The following is a 20,003-nucleotide window of genomic DNA, read 5'->3' on the forward strand; positions in this document are numbered from 1 at the left end:
GGCCTCATTTTTGCAGACCAGCTACATCTACACAGGTACAACAAAGCCATCACGACAATAACTGACTGTGGAGCTGAAACAGTTAACTGGGGGCCTGTGTATCTATAGTTGAAACAGAAGATAATGTCATTTAAAGATGCCAATTAGCCCTAGCTGCAAGGCTTCCATGAGCTTTTTGAATTCTCATTATAAACTGAATTGCCGAGAGGAGGTAAAGCGTGATACCCTGGCACATGGTAGTAGTTCATTTAAATCCCATAATCCCCTCACAAACATAGTACCTGTTTGCTTACTTCAGATATTAGTTTCTATACACACTTCCATGTAAATTTTAGCAGCAGAGTTAAAAAAGCACGAATTCAGGAATCAGCTGCTGGCAGGAATCCTCATTGCAGTTCTCGCACCTAGAAGTCTGTATGATAAAAGCCTAAGAGCACCGACCCTGTTCAGACTGCTAGGTTTAACCCGGTTCGACCTATTATGATGCCCATGATCTTGGACTAGTGATTTAAGTTCTCCATGTCTCACCTGCCTCACCTGCCTCACCTGGGTATAGAGTGTTCATATCTACTTTGTGTTCTGGTATAAATTCTAGGTCAGCTAATCTGTGCTAATGCCTATAACTGTGCTTGGCATAGAGAAGTAGATGTTATTTAGCTTCTTGTATGCTATTTGATGGCAAGTATAAAGTCACTTGACACAACCACAGTCTGACACTAGTCAAAGTGTGTAGAATAATTCTTAGAATACTGGGGATACAAATCAGGGTCTTGCACATAATAGGCAAATACCCTACAAGCACACTCTAGGCCATAAAGTGTATAGAAGTCACATTTTGCTCCTTTAGTATGATTTCAATTTGTCTCAGCTAGACTTTTAATGTTTAGTGCCTTTCCCATCTATGCAGACAAGGAACAGCCGAGAAGCAAGGGTTAGTATCTTAGTTAGGGTTACCACTGCTGCGATGAGACACCATGACTAAAGCAAGTTGGGGAGGAAAGGGTTTATTTGGTCTACACTTCCACTCACTCTTCGTTATCAAAGGAAATTAGGGAATGAACTCAAAGCAGTTCATGAACGTGATGGCAGGAGCTGATGCAGAGGCCATGGAAGGGTGCTGCTTACTGGGGTGCTCACCATGCCTTCTTATTGCATCCGGGATCACCAACGGGAGTGATGGCATCACCTACAAAAGGCTGGGCCCTCCACCATCAATCACTAATTAAGATAATGTCTTACAGACTTGCCTACAGCCTGATCTTATGGAGGCATTCTCTCACTCAAGGAGCCTCCTCTCTGATAACTCTCTCTCTGATAACTCTCTCTTCTGTCAAGTTGACATAAAACTAGCCAGCACATCTATCAAGGTAAACTTCTTGACTTTTATAGTAGAGAGTAATTGGAGAAGCTAATTAAGGTGCCCTGGAAATTGGTAGTAAAGGGGTAGCCTTCAGAAGACCTCTGCATTCAGAACTGTACATTCTTTGACTTGTTACATCGTGTTTCCAAGAAAAATGATAAACAAGAGACTTATGTAAGATTTGCAAACATTATTGACTATTTTGGTGACAAATAAAAAGAAACGAGAAGTAATATTGGTAATTGAAGGTAATACTTTGCGAATGTTAGCACCATCAGAATCCGCCAGAAGATCTACCTAGGTTGCTCTCCAGAGAATCTGATTTCTCAGGTTTGAAATAGGGCCTAAAAATTGTATTTCTGACAAGCTGTTTGGTTGACACTGCTATACTGGGTGCCACACACTGAAAACTACTGATTCAGTGTATGTCTTGAATCTCTACTACCTATTTGTGGTCTATGGGCAAAACATTTTATTTAAACTCTCTTCCTTAGAGATGGAACTAATGACTTTTTTTCCAAAAAAAGAAACATTTTAATCTCTGGAGCTAATGTTACTTATTAATGTCTACTTGTTCATTAAAAAATCTAACTGTTGTTTTTCTCTCCCATAGTTGCATACTGCTGTAACCAAGATCCAGGTTCCAAGACCTGGCTTTAACTATACATTTGCCCACATATGTGTCCTGAATAATGATAAGACTTGCATTGTGGATGATATAGTACATGTCCTGGAAGAGTTGAAGAATGCTCGGGCCACCAATCGGACCAATTTTGCCATCACATATCCGATCACTCACTTAAAGGATGGAAGGGCTGTCTATAATGGGCACCAACTTGGAGGTGTCACTGTCCACAGCAAAGATCGGGTGAAATCTGCGGAGGCCATTCAGCTCACTTACTATCTGCAGTCAATCAACAGTCTCAATGACATGGTAGCTGAGAGGTGGGAATCCAGCTTCTGCGACACTGTCAAACTATTCCAGAAATCCAACAGCAAAGTCAAAATATACCCATACACATCCACATCATTGAGGGAAGATTTCCAGAAGACCAGCCGTGTATCAGAACGTTACCTGGTCACCAGCCTGATCCTGGTAGTCACTATGGCCATCCTCTGCTGCTCGATGCAGGACTGTGTCCGCAGCAAACCCTGGTTAGGCCTACTTGGGTTGGTGACCATAAGCCTAGCCACTCTCACTGCAGCTGGAATCATCAATCTTACTGGTGGAAAATACAATTCCACCTTCCTGGGAGTCCCTTTCGTCATGCTAGGTAATTACTGCCTTTCATTTTCCTTGTTTTTGCTATTTGTTTCCTGTTTATAGTGGTAACTAGTTTTCTCAAAGAGCCATTTAACAATTGTTTTCAGTTATAGAGTTTTCACTTTCCTGAGAAACCTGGACCAAGTTCCATCAACTGAAGAACATCCTAATCTGATACAAATGCCAGAAAGTCAAACAAAGACTTTGGCTCTAGCCATGTTCCTACATTTAATAAGTCTGTAGTATTGGCAAATACCAATCTTGGCTGTGCTCTAGTGTGTTGGGGTGTGTTTCCTCAAATCAGACCCAAGGAGGGGATGCAGATAGAATTAGTTTATTTAGGAGAAAAACTCTAGTAGCACCATCATGGAAATGGAAGAGGTGAGCCAGAAAGACAGACAATACTTGAGTAGGTTGGGGTACTGCTTTATGTACTATTAGATCAGCCCCCCGCTCCCTGCTGGAGACCTTTAGAATATCAGGTAGAACATTCCTCAGAAAGATCCTCCCTGAAGGATGAGAAAGCTGGCCTATTTACACAGAAGCCCTGGGGGGGGGGGCACTGTCCCCCCCCCCCGCATAGCTAACCCCTCTACACTTTCTCCCAGCAGTGGTAGAAACTCCCCAGGTGACTCAGGTGAGAAGTCCTCAAGAAATTTTAAAATTGCAAAGGGAAGGGCAAGCAGGCTCTGCTGCCCAGAGCCTCTCTCTATCTATTAATGAATAGAGTAGATGTGAGCATCACAAAAATGGATGTGAAAAGGAAACAAACACTTGGAAAGCCTCCTGTGAAATATCAGCTCCAAGGGTATCTTCTTTATTAATCTTGGTATGAACATCTTACAGTGGTGGCCATAGGGCTCTTCCCGAGTTTGTCACTGGGGAAGAGCACCAGGAATTCCTTAATAGAGTTAATGCTCAAAACAAAACCACATTGTTCACAGCATTAGTGCTTCTGCCAACTTGCTATTGAAGATGACATGTCTAGTACACTGGGAGGTAAAGTTCCTGTCAGACAAAGATTGAATGAGGTTAGGTTAGGTTAGTTTCCCCACTCCTCCCCCGTTTCCTGTGGGAACTACTCATCAATTCCTCTAGCAAAATTAAAATGTCACTTGGGATCAGATACCAATGATACAAGACAGTTGTGGTTGTCTATTGTTGTTGACTGAGAACTCACCACGATTTATTTCATTGGTAAGTCTTATGCCGTGTTTTAGAGTAGCAGTAAAAACCGGAAATTTCCTAAGAAATCGCTACTGAATTACAGTTAAATGATAAGCAGGCTTGATGGAGCTACATTCTGTCCTCAATGCTTCGCGACCTATGCAAATTGAGATCTGGTCAATAAACATATACTAGGAGCTTTTATGGAAAAGCCAAGCATCCAGAGAATCTGCTAAATCAATTTAGTTGTCACTCTTGAAAACAACAGAGAAGGAAGCTGCCTTACTACCTTCTGCATCCAGTCAGATAAGAAGGCAGCACAAGCTCCCCCTTTAAACTGACTCCAAGAATCTTTAGGTCAATTGTGGAATCCGAGGCAGTTTCTCAAAGAGTGTGGAGGACTGAGTCTTAGTAACTTCCTGGGAGAGTTGAGTCAAGGTTGAAATTAAGATGTGTTGCTCATGATTAGTCACATGCTTGAGTCCTTGGGTTCTTTTTTAACTTTTCATTTTAAAAATAGTGGTTCTGTTGTTGCTTTTTAAGACGAAGATAAACAAGAATAAGAAATTGGTTGGGAACTGAAGGAAGATACAAAGGTTCTTAAAGTGACAAAAAAAGCATGTGAAAGCTTGGGAAAGGACTGAGAGTTTGGCTTTATGGCACTCCAACCTATTACCAATGATCACAAAGAACATTATAATGTTTAAAGCTTCTTAAAATTAAGGAAAATAATCTACAGTATTTAAAGCTTCTTAGAATTAATCTTGCAGTATTAACATTCAAACCTGATTTTACTAAGTACAATGAACTGAAAATATACAAAACTTCTCGAAGCTGTACAAAATAAAATGAATGAGAATCTTTAATATTTTCCGCAAATTTACATTGCATTTTAAAGATAATTTAGGTATTCATTATAAGTAAATATAATATATACGTACATATAAACACCACAAAATACATCAGACAATATTGGCACAGTAGGGAAGGTGAGTGAGGGTAGGACGAGATGATGCCCTTAGAGAGGAATGTCTTTAGAAAGCAAGTCCAGCAGTGGGTAAGAAGTTCCACAGCTCCCCAGAGACTGTCACTGAACTTTACCTCTGAATTTATTTCAGAAAACAAAACAACCACCGCAAAGGTAAACAAAACAGGTATTTGCAGTAAAAAAGGACAAGCAGGACAGGCACCAGGTCCTTCCTTCTTTGGGATGTTTGGGAGTAGGTTCCCTGCATTGATTTGATGACCATTTTTCCTGATGACAATCTGCCTGCAACGTTTCTGTCCATTTTCATTCCATAGGGTTTTCAAATTACTTAGTCATGACATGCGAGGAAACTACACATTTTAGTGGCTAAGGCCCATTTGCAATAAAGACTGAGTGTTTAATATGCTCATAAAGCTAACATTGCCTAGATTTAGGATACTTGCCCTTCTCGCTTTCTCAGATGAACTCTTCGTCCTTAGAGTATGATTGCAAAATGTAATATAAGCAAGAGCAGATTTGTGACTGTATTCAAGACCAATGTTTAGTTCTGCTTGATGACTAGTCCTAAATTAGTAGTAAACACTTAAGAAAACCAACAAGAAATGCAGTGCTAAGTACTTTGTTCTACACATAAATTGACTGTCTAATAATTTTTGTCTATAAAAATGCTTATTTGTACTTAATTAAATCAGGTTATTTAAAAAATCTTTGTGATTTTGTTTGTAATGTAAAACTATATCAAATCATATATATATATGTCTTCATTTAGAAGAAAAAAATTCATAAAATATTGAATACAGGACTATCCTTGGTTATTAAAAACTCTATAATGTGCTAAGTACTATAAATGTCAAATTCAACAAACTCAAAATTCTTAGTGTGACTATAGTCATATAAAGCCAGATCCAGCCAAATGCCAAAATGGCAGTTGATTTACAATGGAAAATTTTAAGACCACAAGTGTTAAGAAATATTAACTTGACAAGATTCCACAAGAGGAAGGAATTTGAATAAACACTGAGAGTTCATCATAATGGGATGTGATTGTATGTTTCTAGCTAAGATGATACATGATATCTCTGGCAAAAAAGAATATATCCTACACAGATGAATCAACTTGACAATGATATAAGCATAAATACCTCATGATTTAGAATGTTTTTCATCAGTGTCTGTATATTAGACACTTCCAATTCTGCATAACCTCTCTCAAGATGAGTCAGGGTAGTTTATCTAGAGCTGAAATCCTCAAAGGCCCACAGTATCGTAAATGTTTATTGTCATTTTTTGTTGCTAGAATTTAGAGAAGAACTTAGTTGTTTATATTAGTGTCGGGTAGTGCAGTATTAATATTTGTAAGCATCATTTATATCTATTGTAAAATGTCCTCTAAAGAATTAAGATTTACATCATGGTTGTCCAGTTGAGTATGATTTAAGAAATTGGCATCATTTTTGTATGTGCAGACTCTCCTTACAGGTGTGATATTTATTTATGCAGCTCTGCTTATCATAAACAAGTCAGGAAAGGGGAAAGGAGTTGGAGAAAATGTAGAAGGAACAGAGGAAGGTTTTATTCCTTATGTATATGAAAGGATTGTTTCTCATATACATTCCATGCACATAAAAGAGAGAATTGAAGTTATTGTGAAAGATAGTTTGGATATCAGTTTTTACGTGACATTTTAACTTGCAAGGGTCACTTTGCCTTTGTTGAAATTCAAGAGCCCTGGAGATTGGATGAGATGCAAAACACTCTTCAATTTTGAAAAGGTCAAGTGCCAAGTCCAGGGTACTCTCTTCTGAATTATCTAACCAGTGAAGCACACAGCACTTTTATGACTTACCTAACCAGACTTCACAGTTTTAGGGATGTGAATGGGAAATAGAATGTATATTAAGTGCTAGGAGGAAAATAATATCAAAGAAGTTGCCATCTTACAGTGGTATTATTCTAAGATTATCTGGATTTTTAGCAGGAACCAAAGATTAACTTTAGTTCTTTAAGGGTTTGTTCTCACTGATACCACTTAAAGTGTGATAACAGTGGTATGTGGTTCATAAAAAGGGTTACACTAAATTTTGCAAGGTTATTTACAACTGAAATGTTTTATTCCTTAATTATTCTCACTCTCAGATTAAACAAACTTGAAAGATTTTTATATTATAATAGGTCCATAAGTCATTAGAAACATGAGGGAAAAGAAAAAAAATCTTCCAGATAGTATCAAAGGTTTAGATAAATTTAACAATATCCAACCATCTTTTACCTAGACAATGGATAACCATACCCAATGATATCTGAATGATAAAAATGATAATTTCATATAGTTTAATATAAAACATTATGATGGAAATATGCTATTTGCACAATATGACAATCTATATGAAAGAATAGAAATATAGAAAAATATGGAAATACTTAGTTTATATACAAAATATTTAATAGTTTTAAGAGTTCCTAAAGCAAGCTGCTTATTAAGACTTTGCTTCTCTTGGGGTGGTAGTGCCTTTAATCCCAGCACTCATGAAGCCGAGACAGGCAGATCTCTGTGATTTTGTTTCTCATATTTCTTTTGTCCATCTTATTTTAAATAAGATAATAATTCCAGGCCTGAAGAAATGACTCAATAGTTAAGAGCACTCAATGTTCTTGCAGAGGACTGGATTTCAGTTCCCAACACACAAATTGGGCAACTACAACAATTGATACTTTCTTCTGCCCTTTTCAGACACACACATGTACACACACACAAATAATAATAATAATAAATGAAAATTTTCAAAATAAGAGTAATTTCATACAATATTTTTAAGGTTCTTTTTTTAATCTTTTAAATAATAGTCTATAGCTGTATAATTTATAAAGACATATGGAATCTAATTTTGTTATTAGTTCTTGCCAGTCACATTGTAAATGGAAAGTGGAAAAATAGCTTAAGGTGGAAGTAAAAAAAACCCAATTTATTGGTATGCATCTTGCCTTAAACTAAGATATGGCCATGACTAGGAGCACAGATTGGAGAAGGCAGAACTCACCTGAGTAAGGGAATTGTGCCTTTAATACAGGTCTCCTAGGTAACCTTTGGGCAGTCTGTTGACTTAGTCTCATCCAAAGAATGGGAGGGCAGCCAACACTGAGCTTGGAAAAGCAGACCATAAGGAAAAACACCTAGTATGTATTTGGATTAGAATATCAGAAAATTGCAAAAGGACCCAGATGGGTCTACAGGAGCTCATTGTGCAAACTGACTTAACTTCATTGTGAAAGAACTCTTGCTGTCCATTTAAACTTTACTACATATTATTCACTAAGAACAAAATGTAGATAGCTTTCTAACATGTTCTCTGCATTGATCAATATAACAAACTAACACTTATCTGCTTCATCAGTAAATAAATTCCTTTTAGTCAACTTTTTATCTTATATGTATTTGGAGGTATAATTTGTGTGCACAATATATTATAAATAGCATTAGTTATAGCAGAAATTATATGTCGTGTAGAATTACTTCATATTATATATTTGAATTAATTAACATTAATATTATTCAACAGTGCTTATTTTTGAATATTTAAACATATATATCTCTGCATATATTCAAATATTTTATATATAGATATATAAAATGTACTTGAATAGGATATAACATAAATTCTTGAGTTTATATATTACATATGTCTTCATGTGAAAAGACATAAAGTAATGCCCATAGTATATATTATAGACCTTACTTATATATACTGGTTTTATATAGTATATTTACACATAATATCAAAGTACCCTAGTATATTTACATATAATACTCTATATTTAAATAAAGAAGATCTATTAGAAAAATAATTTCTTGGACTTTCATATGCAGTTCTCTAGCAAAGGAAAACCGTTTCTCAGATTCAAACCCTAAGTTGTGATTGGAATAACCAGTATGTGTCAAGTCTCTAGTAGAAAGACTAAGATGCATATATCCCTCCCTGATATAAGCATCTGTCTTTACTTAAGTAGAGTACACTTTTACTCTTACTCTTAACTGTGACACAGAACAGGCTGGAATAAGCCAAACAATTCAAATTGTAAAGTAAATGTTTATAACTGACCAAGTTTAAATGTAACCCCATTAATGAACTTCTCCCTGAAAATAGGTGTTACTTAGCCTAGAAATACATATGCTTGAGATTTCTTTTTGATACAACAAAAATCATGGATTTATGCAGATGCCATGTGAGAAAAGCATTTTATAAACACAAACTTCTCAGTGAGAGTCATTTAAGAATAACATATGCTTTCAGTAGAGTTTGTCCATCCATTGTAATCCGTGGACTTTTTAGAGGCCTGTACTAGTTTTGTTTACATATATGAAATTTGGCACTACACAGGTGCGTTATAAGTGACTTCATGTTATCCTGAAAGATGGTCTAGCAGTAAGCCTTCTCAGTGTAACTCATATCAGCTAGCCCTCAAGGAACTCAAGCTGAGGAAATGCTGCCTGTAGGGAAGGGATTAAAACATGAGGGGCATCCAAAGGCTTCTGCCGTGTCTGGGAGGACTGGAGAAAATAGGGAAATTTGGGACTATGGAAAAATAAACTTACAAAATCCAGCAGTACAAAGTAGATCAGTCCTTATGATTAGTCTTTGGCAAAGCAAATAAACAAAACCAAATCTCCCAAAAGGTCTTTCATAGAATAACATTAAATAAACTTAAAGCATGATTCACGTTAAGAACAAGTTTCTAGAAACATATCTACTGGGTGGAGTTAACTCAACTATTTGCTAGTGAATTCCTTCCTCAGTAGATTATAAACAACCCTGAAGGCTTTGGCTGTACCCCAGAAAAGAGTTTAGGTGAAAGTGAGATTTAATCTGTGAGTATGCGCAAAAGTCATTCTAAGTGACTAGAGGATTAGCTAGCTGAGTTTCTTCTACCATTACTGTTATTTATCATCTGTCCTGCTGTTTCTCTTCATTAGTTCCAAACCCTGGAACTTCACACACACACACACACACACACACACACACACACACACACACACACACACACACACACACACACATGCGCGTACATGCACGCACAAACATCTTTCAGTCATTTAAGGTGACTTCCAGGCATATTCACAAACTAAATCCCGCCTTCACCCAAGATCTTTTCTACGATCTAGCCAAAGCCTGCAGGGTTGTTTATAATCTCCCAAGGTAGCTAGAACAAGCATGTGGGCTTTTGAAGATGACCCGTGTCACTCAGTTTTCTCTTTCTACCACCTGCATTCTGGAGCCTAAAGAGGGTCATCAGGCTTGCTGGGAGACACCTTTACTAGCTAGCTACCTTGTCAGCTCCAAACTATACTTTAAATGAAACACAAGGCAAACAACATGTTTTCTATTTTAAAAAAAAAAATTAAATGAAGAAAATAATACTCAAACCTCAGGAAAAAAAAATGTCTTCAGTCCTTAGGCAGTACAAGATTTGGCCTCCAAGATTCTAAGCAAGTCAAAGAAGGGGTCCACCCCGTGTGAAATGAAAATGGAGTGAAAGGGATCCTATGAAAAGCTTCCCCCTTACCCACCCTTCCACATTTCTCTATCCCTAACTTGCCCATTTTACTGTTAGAGTAACAGCAAAAGAGAAAGCCAAGGCTGGCTGGCAGGGGAATGAAAAGATGTTACTCTGCGGTGAAATGTTCCTAATTACTCTTCAGGTAGCCTCATTTTCTGTCCCAGTTTTCCCAAACTAAGGGAAGCTGTTTTCATAGACCATTGTCCCAAAGCAGTTTGTAATTAAAACTATACCTTTAAATGTCAAAACTAACGGAAATTCAACTGTAGTTCTGAACATAAAAGGAATTTCGTGGATGTTTTATGGGTTCTTAGTGTGTGTTTCTCCTTGAGTCCAAGCCAGGGAACAGGGTTCCCACAATTTATCTTTCCTTTAAGATAATAGGCCAACCTCTTAAGCATAAACATGAAGCTGTAACCTGAGTCTAGTGCCAGCCAGGCACTCCAGGCTGCTAACAATTCCCTAAGAGGGCCTGGAACTCTCTTGGCACCCATCTCTCCCTTGACTGACTGGGGTGTAGAAAAGTGTTATGGTATCAGCAATTATCCCAGAAATTCAAGGACTCTTTTAAGATATTATACAATTACAATTTGGAGTTGAGGGTACAGGAATCTGATTGGCTGGTGTGGATTGAGAAACAAGGTTCTAGCCTACCAGGAGTAGTGACAGAAAGTCATTGATAACTAGCAACAAATGAGTGATCAGATGGGATAGATTATTTCTCACTGCCTTCTCTGACTTCTCTGAGGACCTTCACATACACAGAAAAGGGGGGAAGGAAAGATGGGGAGTTAGGAGAGGGGAATGGTCTCCTAAGAGCCCCTGAGAATAAAATTTCTCTTTGGAAGTGCCCCTTGAGCCAAAAACATATGCAAAAAGATTCAATGAAAAGGATCAGACTATATACAATGGGTGTTTAAAAGACAGCAAAAGAACTCGTGTATTTTCCTCTTTCCTTGAGGGTGATTATTTCCATCCTGGAACATTATTATCACCTTGTTGCTCCGTTAATTCAAAGTGCTTTTCTCATTTAGTTCCTATGGTTATTCAACAGTACACTAAGAAATGGATTTCTATTGTATTGTCCAAAAAGTGTCCATGTCAGATAATAACATTATAAAATATCACACTAATTTTATTTTTATTTTATATTTAATTTCTTATTCAGATTTGCATTTAATTTCCCCTAAAATTCTACTATATGATTAATTGTAATTCTGCTATATGCTCTTTATTTTCTTGCCACACTTAAATGCTCACTACTAAAGTCTCATTTTGAAGTATTTCTGTTTGCAGGAAGTAAATACTCTAGAAAACTCTTTGCAGTTTGCAGCTACTCTTGAGGTATTGTTTACCTTCCAATGCTTACTTGTTCTTCATGGCCCCAGATTCACCGGTCAGTCTTATTTCCCCAGGGCACTGATGTCTCTTAGGTATTAGTCTTCTTATTACTCACAAAGATTAGTTTGCTTTTAATAAAAGCTTGGTCAGTCCACCTCGAGAAAACTGGAAACAAGGTTTAATAGCTAGTTTTCCCTCTCGAGACTAGACATTGTTAACTGCCTAAAACATAATTAACAGCAGAATGCCAGTCAACAAATACACTTTCACTTCTTATCTGGGGAATTTAGGTGCTCCAATTTAATAGGGGCCATGGTACTAGTAATCAAATCGAAAGTCTTGGCCTGACCTCTAAAAGCAGCTGTAAAATGATGTCTAATAAATTAAGATGAATGCCACATCCTTCGCAGGAAACAGGCCTGTATCATTATTCTGTAATCGGTACTCATGTTTGAGGTCAGGATTGTACAATAAAGCTATAAATACCAGCCTGGGTTCAAGGTGAGACATATGCTCAGTTATGTTGAATACAAGATAATGGTGACTGGCTTCACTCACTTTACACACGGCTGCACATTTTAAATTCCTTCTTTTTTCAAAACAAGTCCATCACACCAAAGTGCAGTATTATCCTCAATAATGGAACTGAATTTGTCAAGGTGTAGAAATAGACAATTAGATCTTCTATCCTAGTACCAAGACAGAGGTTATCAAAAGCCATGATGGGTCATTTTGGCGGGGTTTTTAATGTGACTTGGAAATTCAGGGAGGTGTGGCAAGGCAGTGTTCAGTTCCAACCAGAAGAGGTACAGAAGGCATACTCAAACTTCCAAGAAACAGAATGCAATCACAGCATGGGCAGTCACTGTATCTATGCCACCCTGATGTTGCTGGAATCCTAAACAGGGAGCCAAGAGCCCTAAGCAGTTAAGGGAAGTTATTACCAAAAGACCACTGCCAAATGGTATCAAAAAGTTGGTAGAGTCACTGTATATTTGATATGTTATCTGTGAACAACTAGAATTGGTGAAAAAAAAAATCCTAAAGACAAATGGAGGTCATAAACCTTTAATCCGACTGTCATTTTTAGTAGTAGTAGTAGTGAGGGTTCACGTGATTCTTGTTCTTTTTTTCTTCTTTCTGTATTTTCTACTCAAACTTGTTTATACTTACTTTGCTTTCTTCTGCTTCTCAGATTTATTGCTTTCTGCTCTGATATTTAGTGAAGAAAAAAGAGACTGTGATTTAGTTTCCTGTTACTACTCAAACTAAATACAGTGCTTCTTTATCACTAAAGCCCTCTGCTTGACCAATTTTAATAGACGGTATTGACACTGATGAGGAATGCTCTGCCCACTGCTTTCCTCTGTGCTAACCCTTGCCATTGTACCTACAGTATTATAAAACAAAATGATTGGTATCTGCAATATTCTTTGGAGTGTTCCACCAGTCAAACTGTACCAACCATCACAAGCTGTTGATGTATATAACTTTTAAAAAGCAGAGGCCTGAGTCTACTCAGAATCCTGTCAGCAAAAGTTAGTCCATCTTTCTTAGGCTAGTGGCAACCTTGAAGACCTCTGCTCTTCTAGCTATCATAGAAGAGACTATAAATGAACACATATTCCGCAAAACACACATCTACTTGCCACAGGAAAAGTCCCCGCCATTTCCAAACCTGTCACCACTTAAGCTGATTATATTTACTATGATCCATCAAGTCCCCACGATCAAATTGATACCCCTCTTTATAAAGATTTGTTCCTTAAAACTTTTACTCTGATCTTTTTTCTGCCTCTTCAGGTCATGGATTATATGGGACTTTTGAAATGTTATCCTCGTGGAGGAAAACTAGAGAGGACCAACATGTTAAAGAGCGAACTGCAGAAGTCTATGCAGACTCCATGCTCTCCTTCTCTCTCACCACTGCCATGTACCTGGTCACCTTTGGCATAGGGGCCAGCCCTTTCACGAACATTGAGGCAGCCAGGATTTTCTGCTGCAATTCCTGTATTGCAATCCTCTTCAACTACCTCTATGTACTCTCATTTTATGGTTCCAGCCTTGTGTTCACTGGCTACATAGAAAACAATTACCAGCATAGTATATTCTGTAGAAAAGTTCCAAAGCCTGAGGTGTTGCAGGAGAAGCCAGCATGGTATAGGTTTCTTCTAACAGCTAGATTCAGTGAGGACACAGCTGAAGGCGAGGAAGCAAACACTTATGAGAGTCACTTATTGGTATGTTTCCTCAAGCGCTATTACTGTGACTGGATAACCAACACCTATGTCAAGCCTTTTGTAGTCCTCTTTTACCTGATTTATATTTCCTTTGCCTTAATGGGCTACCTGCAGGTCAGTGAAGGGTCAGACCTTAGTAACATCGTCGCAACTGCAACACAAACCATTGACTACACTACTGCCCAGCAAAAGTACTTTAGCAACTACAGTCCTGTTATTGGGTTTTACATATATGAGTCCATAGAATATTGGAACTCTAGCGTCCAAGAAGATGTTCTAGAGTACACTAAGGGGTTTGTGCGGATATCCTGGTTTGAAAGCTACTTAAATTATCTTCGGAAACTCAATATATCCACTGACTTGCCTAAGAAAAATTTCACAGACATGCTGAGGAATTCTTTCCTGAAATCTCCTCAATATTTACATTTTCAAGAGGACATCATCTTCTCAAAAAAGTACAATGATGAGGTTGATATAGTGGCCTCTAGAATGTTTTTGGTGGCCAAGACCATGGAAACAAACAGAGAAGAACTCTATGATCTCTTGGAGACCTTGAGGAGACTTTCAGTCACCTCCAAGGTAAAGTTCATTGTCTTTAATCCATCTTTTGTGTACATGGATCGATATGCCTCCTCTCTGGGAGCCCCCCTGCACAACTCCTGCATCAGTGCTTTGTTCCTGCTCTTCTTCTCGGCATTCCTGGTGGCAGATTCGCTGATCAATGTCTGGATCACTCTTACAGTTGTGTCTGTGGAGTTTGGAGTGATAGGCTTCATGACATTGTGGAAAGTAGAACTGGACTGCATTTCTGTGCTCTGCTTAATCTATGGAATTAACTACACAATTGACAACTGTGCTCCACTCTTATCCACATTTGTTCTGGGCAAGGATTTTACAAGAACTAAGTGGGTAAAGAATGCCCTGGAAGTGCATGGGGTAGCTATTTTACAGAGTTACCTCTGTTATATTGTTGGTCTATTTCCTCTCGCAGCTGTGCCTTCAAATCTGACCTGTACACTGTTCAGGTGCTTGTTTTTAATAGCATTCGTCACCTTCTTTCACTGCTTTGCCATTTTACCTGTGATACTGACTTTCCTGCCGCCCTCTAAGAAAAAAAGGAAAGAGAAGAAAAATCCTGAAAACCGGGAGGAAATTGAGTGTGTCGAAATGGTGGATATTGATAGTACCCGAGTGGTTGACCAGATTACCACAGTGTGATGGTATCTGCTTCATATATTTTTCACCCTAGGTCTTACCAAGAACAAAAAGCTGATGTTGATGAAACATAGTCAAAGTTGCTCTGTTTCCAAAAGGATAAGAAACAGGCACTGAAAGAAAAGTAAACGATGAGGATAACAGGTGTGGCATCTTTAAAATCATTGAAGTAAAGGGGTTGCTATGAAAAAGAAGTTACTTATATGCACATACGCGTGCACACACAGGACTCAGAGTGTTTTAAATAAGATCAAACAGAGGAACACATATTAATAAGCAGGATCCCAAATTACCCCACTGCACAAGTTACTGGTGTTGTAAAAAAAAATGCAACTGATTGCAAGGTCAGCTGCCATGACAAAAATATCCTTAAGCATTGTTCAAAAGAAACAATGCTTTAAACTTCGGCAGAGCTGTAATTCTACATGTTCTGTGGTTTGAGGTCTTCATTGTTTCATCTAGCACCTCAACACTCAAGGAGAGTCTGTAAAAATTTTCATCAGCAAAAGAAAGCCAGGACCTCTGAAGCAGATGTGATAGACTGAATATCATCCACAAATTAAGATGGAGTCACCCGAAATTCACTTAGGTGAGGCAAGTTTTTTTTGTTTTCATGAATGAACTTTTCATATTCCTCCACTGACAACACTTGTTCCACCTGTATGGTTTAGTTAATGCACCCAGGAAGCAATGACAGCTCCAGCACTACAGAATTGGGGCAAATCTATTTTAGAATATCTTGTTCTTTGTCATCAGATGGATCTACTTTATAAGTTACAGCTTTTGGCAGGAATCTCTGAGGGTGCAAAGTCACAGAGCCAAGTCCAAATGGCTGGAATGTTGGAGGAAAAGCAGGTATCTATTTGAACCTACAGAGTATCTCTATATTAACAAAAAAGAAGATCTGGCTAGTACAGATGTTTGTGGTTTGTCCCTATATGCACTTTTGCGTGGGTGTCCATAAACAACATCTGCCATGTATCTAAGGAAAGGAAAATAGACACTAAAATCGTCATTGGCCAAAAAGTGCCAGAATGTCTCTACTATGAGATGACTTCCACTTGACTTAGTGGAGAAGAGTAAGATCTTTGGTAAGTCTAAGCCTGGGCAATGAGTCACTTTATAAAAGTGCTGGGAGATAAAGGGCTCAAAAGAAAATAGGTGGAAATCCCTGGATAACAGCAAACACCAGTACAAACCTATCCACAATGGCAGCCAAACTCCCCTGCTAAACTGGCTGGATATCACCTTCCTGGTCCCCTAAAATGCCTTTTTGCTATCTCTCTACTTCATCATAAGGCCCTCTGTACATTAACATCCCCAGATTATTTATACAGTTTAACAGTTGCAACTACAAGGGCAATGATTCATAGATCTAAACAAAAACAGTTTGATATGAAGGGGTATGTATGCTGGCCTTGAACCCCTGTATTTCTTTAAATCCATAAAATGAAGCCAAATCCTGAGTTACATTTGAGGCAAACAGCTACAATGTCTGTCCTTTTAAGAGATGTAGCTTTCTTGCCATCTATAATGGTGAGCATTTCCAAATGGCATATTACCTTTCAGGACCTTTGCAAATATATTGTATCACTTCCCCATCCTCCACAAAGGGGAAGCAGGCCTTGAAGAATGAAGTAACTTACTAGGGTTGCACTACTAGTAGAGTTTCATCATTTCAGCATGGCTAAGACAGGGGAGGGCAATTCAGATTTTCTCATAAGGCAGCTACTACCCCTTCCAAATACATATGTAAGATGGGGACTTAAGGCTTCATTGGTTATGGAACAAACATGTTTTTTTTTTATGTCTGGAACTGGATTTAGGTTGGCTACTATCCTAAATAGCAAAAAAGCCAAATGATTGTGATGTAACCACACCCAGTGAAAATCTGTGCTTTTGCTCTCATGTGCTTTTGTCTATAAAGTTCTAACAAATATGCTGGCGACTGTAGCTAGTGCATCACACACACTCCCAGTCTCCGCTGCAGACACACTAATCAGTCATACTAATGTGTTGTTCACTGAACAAGAAGATGAGGAGCTTTACATCTAAAGACAAGCATATTCTTCACAAAAGGGAAGGTTTACATCTTAGATGGTCTCTCAATCAATTTTCTCTCTTCTGGGCCTGCAACTAGGCAATTAGTTATGAAACACAACTGAAGAAGGGATTGGTTTTAGTCTTAAATCATATGCTGCTAAACTGTTTTCTGAATAGTGTGTTCTAAATCTGCTATTGATTTAGTGTCAACCATGTGAAACACCTCAGCTTAGTGAATTCACAAAATGGACAAACACATGCACCAATTACATGGATTTTGTTGAGAATTTAATCATCAACTTGGTCATTCAGAATGACTTACTGTGGAACTTTGTTTTATGACAGATATTAGTTTTCCAACATGAGTCTCTGTGTATCTTGAGATGTTGTATTTTTAAATGAAGGGCATTTTCAAACTTTTCAACTTCTGTTTTCAGCACTTGAAATCAAGGTTTCTGAAATTCTGACTGTGAAATGAATTTTTCTATTGGAGGACTGCATGCCAAGATTTATTTATTGTTAGGCAATGATTATGTATTTGTTGATATTTATTATTGATTATGCTCTGACAACATTGTTCTAACCCTGCCATGGAGAAGACACTGTAGAAATAACTCAAAATATTTAAGTCTTCATAAAATTTTGCTTTTTAAATTGCTAAAAAGGGAAGGAGTGATCTCAGCAACTTTTTGCATTTTTTAATTAATTCCAACCAAGACATTAATGTCCACTTTACCAAAGAAACTTATTTGGTTGGTTTTAAGTTGGTTTTTGGTGTCCATTTACCAAAGAAAATGTTCCATTCATCAGAAATGTTTCTACTGGGCAACTAATATACTGTGATACTTGGGCCTTCAGAAGAAAAATAAGAAAAGCCGAAGTAAGAGGAATGATATTCTCTCATTCAGTGGAGTTCAACAGAAGATGTAAATTTACAAAGAAACTGGGCTTTACAAGAAAGAAAATGATAATTGAAATTGGACATTATTATTCAGACATACAGTAACGTTCCAACAAGTACCACATGCTAAAAGTACAGTTTGTTCCAGAGAAAATGGAAAACAAACCCTCATGAAAATTCCTGGCCGTTGTTCCTGCTAATAACTCTTTTCTGTTTGTTTGTTTGGGGCTGGGTTGGGTTTTGCTTGTTTGATTAATGGATTGACTGGATTTTATTTTGATTGGGGAAGGGGTTATCTTCATTTTGCTTTTGTTTAGTTTGTGGTTTTTGTTCATGTGGCTTCTGCTTCTCCTACCACTTTCGCCATTTTCAGTTAGGAGTGAGATAATTAGAGGCCTCTTCAATGGCCACAGTTATTCACGCAATCAACTGCTCTAAAAAGACCCTTGAGAAACTGTTTTGAATAACCACTGCCCAATTGTCTGTGGCATTCTAAGACTATGACACTACCTTCCTTCAGCCCCCAGCAACAGACCTTGGCTGTGTCCCTCATGAGAACAGGTCGAATGGAGAGTTGCCTTCGGGGTGTGGTATGGTATGAGGCAAAGCCTCTTGAACACAAATGGTACCCTCTTCATAATGGCTTTATTCCTTTGGATCCTATTAAAGTATCCCTGCAGCTTGTAGCAGTGTTTGACTTCTGTGAATGTTTTTTTCTTCATCTGTATAATGGGGGATAACAACAGTAAATACATTTAAATTCAGTAAATTTTGAGTGCCTAATATTACCCATACATTGATCTAAAGACTGCGTGCACACAAGCAAACAAATCAGATAAAGCATGATCTTGACTTGGAAATCTTAAGTTTGAGTGATATTGCGAGTTGACTGTAAGAATTGAGATGGTGTTTGAAAAACACTTGGGATAAAAAAAAAGAACTCAAAGCATTATTATATTTGATTTGCCAACTACACACTGTAGCACTATGGCTCAGGATATAAACCTCCAAAGTATATCTCTGCCCAAGGTTATAAGAATGCAGTGGGTTAGGGGCTGGGGAGATGGCTTGGAGGTTAAGAGCACTGACTGTTCTTCCAGAGATCCTGAGTTCAATTCTCAGCAACCACATGGTGGCTCACAGCCATCTGTAATGAGCTCTGGTGCCCTCTTCTGGCTTGCAGGCATTCATGCAGGCAGAACACTGTATACATAATAAATAAATAAACCTTTTAAAAAAATGCAGTGGGTTACCACAGAAGAAATTATTAGGTTTTGAGGTCACATTAAAACTAAGCTGGATTACCATGTGGTGGGAAACTGTGAATAAGGTACAAACCTGGGTATTGGGGTTGAACTACAAACCTTAAAATGGAACATAGATAATTGGTGGGGATAAAGAGAGTAACACTTCTTACTCTCTATGTCTGGCTTGTCTGATGACATTTGAACATTGCTTTGGGGTGATTCGCTTTGAGCTAAATATATTAGAAAATAAGGCTATTTTTTATACGCATGTATCGTGAAAAGGGAACTATTATATTGGTACTACACTGGCAAAAAAAAAAAAAACACCAAGAATGCTAGAGCCAATACATGGCAGAGTCCCTTCCTGGGGTGGCTTCAACTAGAGTCAGTTCACCTGAACAGGTAGTGTTAATCTGTTCTCCCCAGCCTGCTTCTCGTCTGTCCCCTCCCTTCTCCCAGGTGATCTATTTGAAGTCCTCTTTGTTATCTATGAGAGTGCCAGGAAAAGGAAACAAGATGCCAGAGAGCTGTAGTCTCCACATAAGGTTTTGGGTTAGAATCAAATAAGCACCACAAGGCTTAAGAGAAAATTACTTACTAGAGAACAGAGGTTTCTTGGCAACGTACAAAGAAAGCATAAGAAAACCGAAACCTAGAGCAGTGAAATGTTCACAGAACTAGTTG

General features: G+C 38.0%; 1 protein-coding gene across 1 annotated transcript in view; it reads left to right on the top strand.

Moving 5' to 3' along the window:
* Ptchd1 (patched domain containing 1) overlaps window positions 1–18,758 on the top strand; it is a 53,620-nt gene extending 34,862 nt beyond the window's left edge. Inside the window, exons 2-3 of the mRNA XM_048440731.3 lie at window positions 1,974–2,634; window positions 13,477–18,758. Of these exons, the coding sequence (XP_048296688.3) occupies window positions 1,974–2,634; window positions 13,477–15,131 (2,316 nt within the window). The 3' untranslated portion in view covers window positions 15,132–18,758. The remainder of the gene's footprint in view (window positions 1–1,973; window positions 2,635–13,476) is intronic.
* The last annotated feature ends 1,245 nt before the right edge of the window (window positions 18,759–20,003 follow it).

This window comes from Myodes glareolus, chromosome X, assembly GCF_982192425.1.
Source record: "Myodes glareolus chromosome X, mMyoGla1.1, whole genome shotgun sequence".
NCBI classification, from domain to species: Eukaryota; Metazoa; Chordata; class Mammalia; order Rodentia; family Cricetidae; genus Myodes; species Myodes glareolus.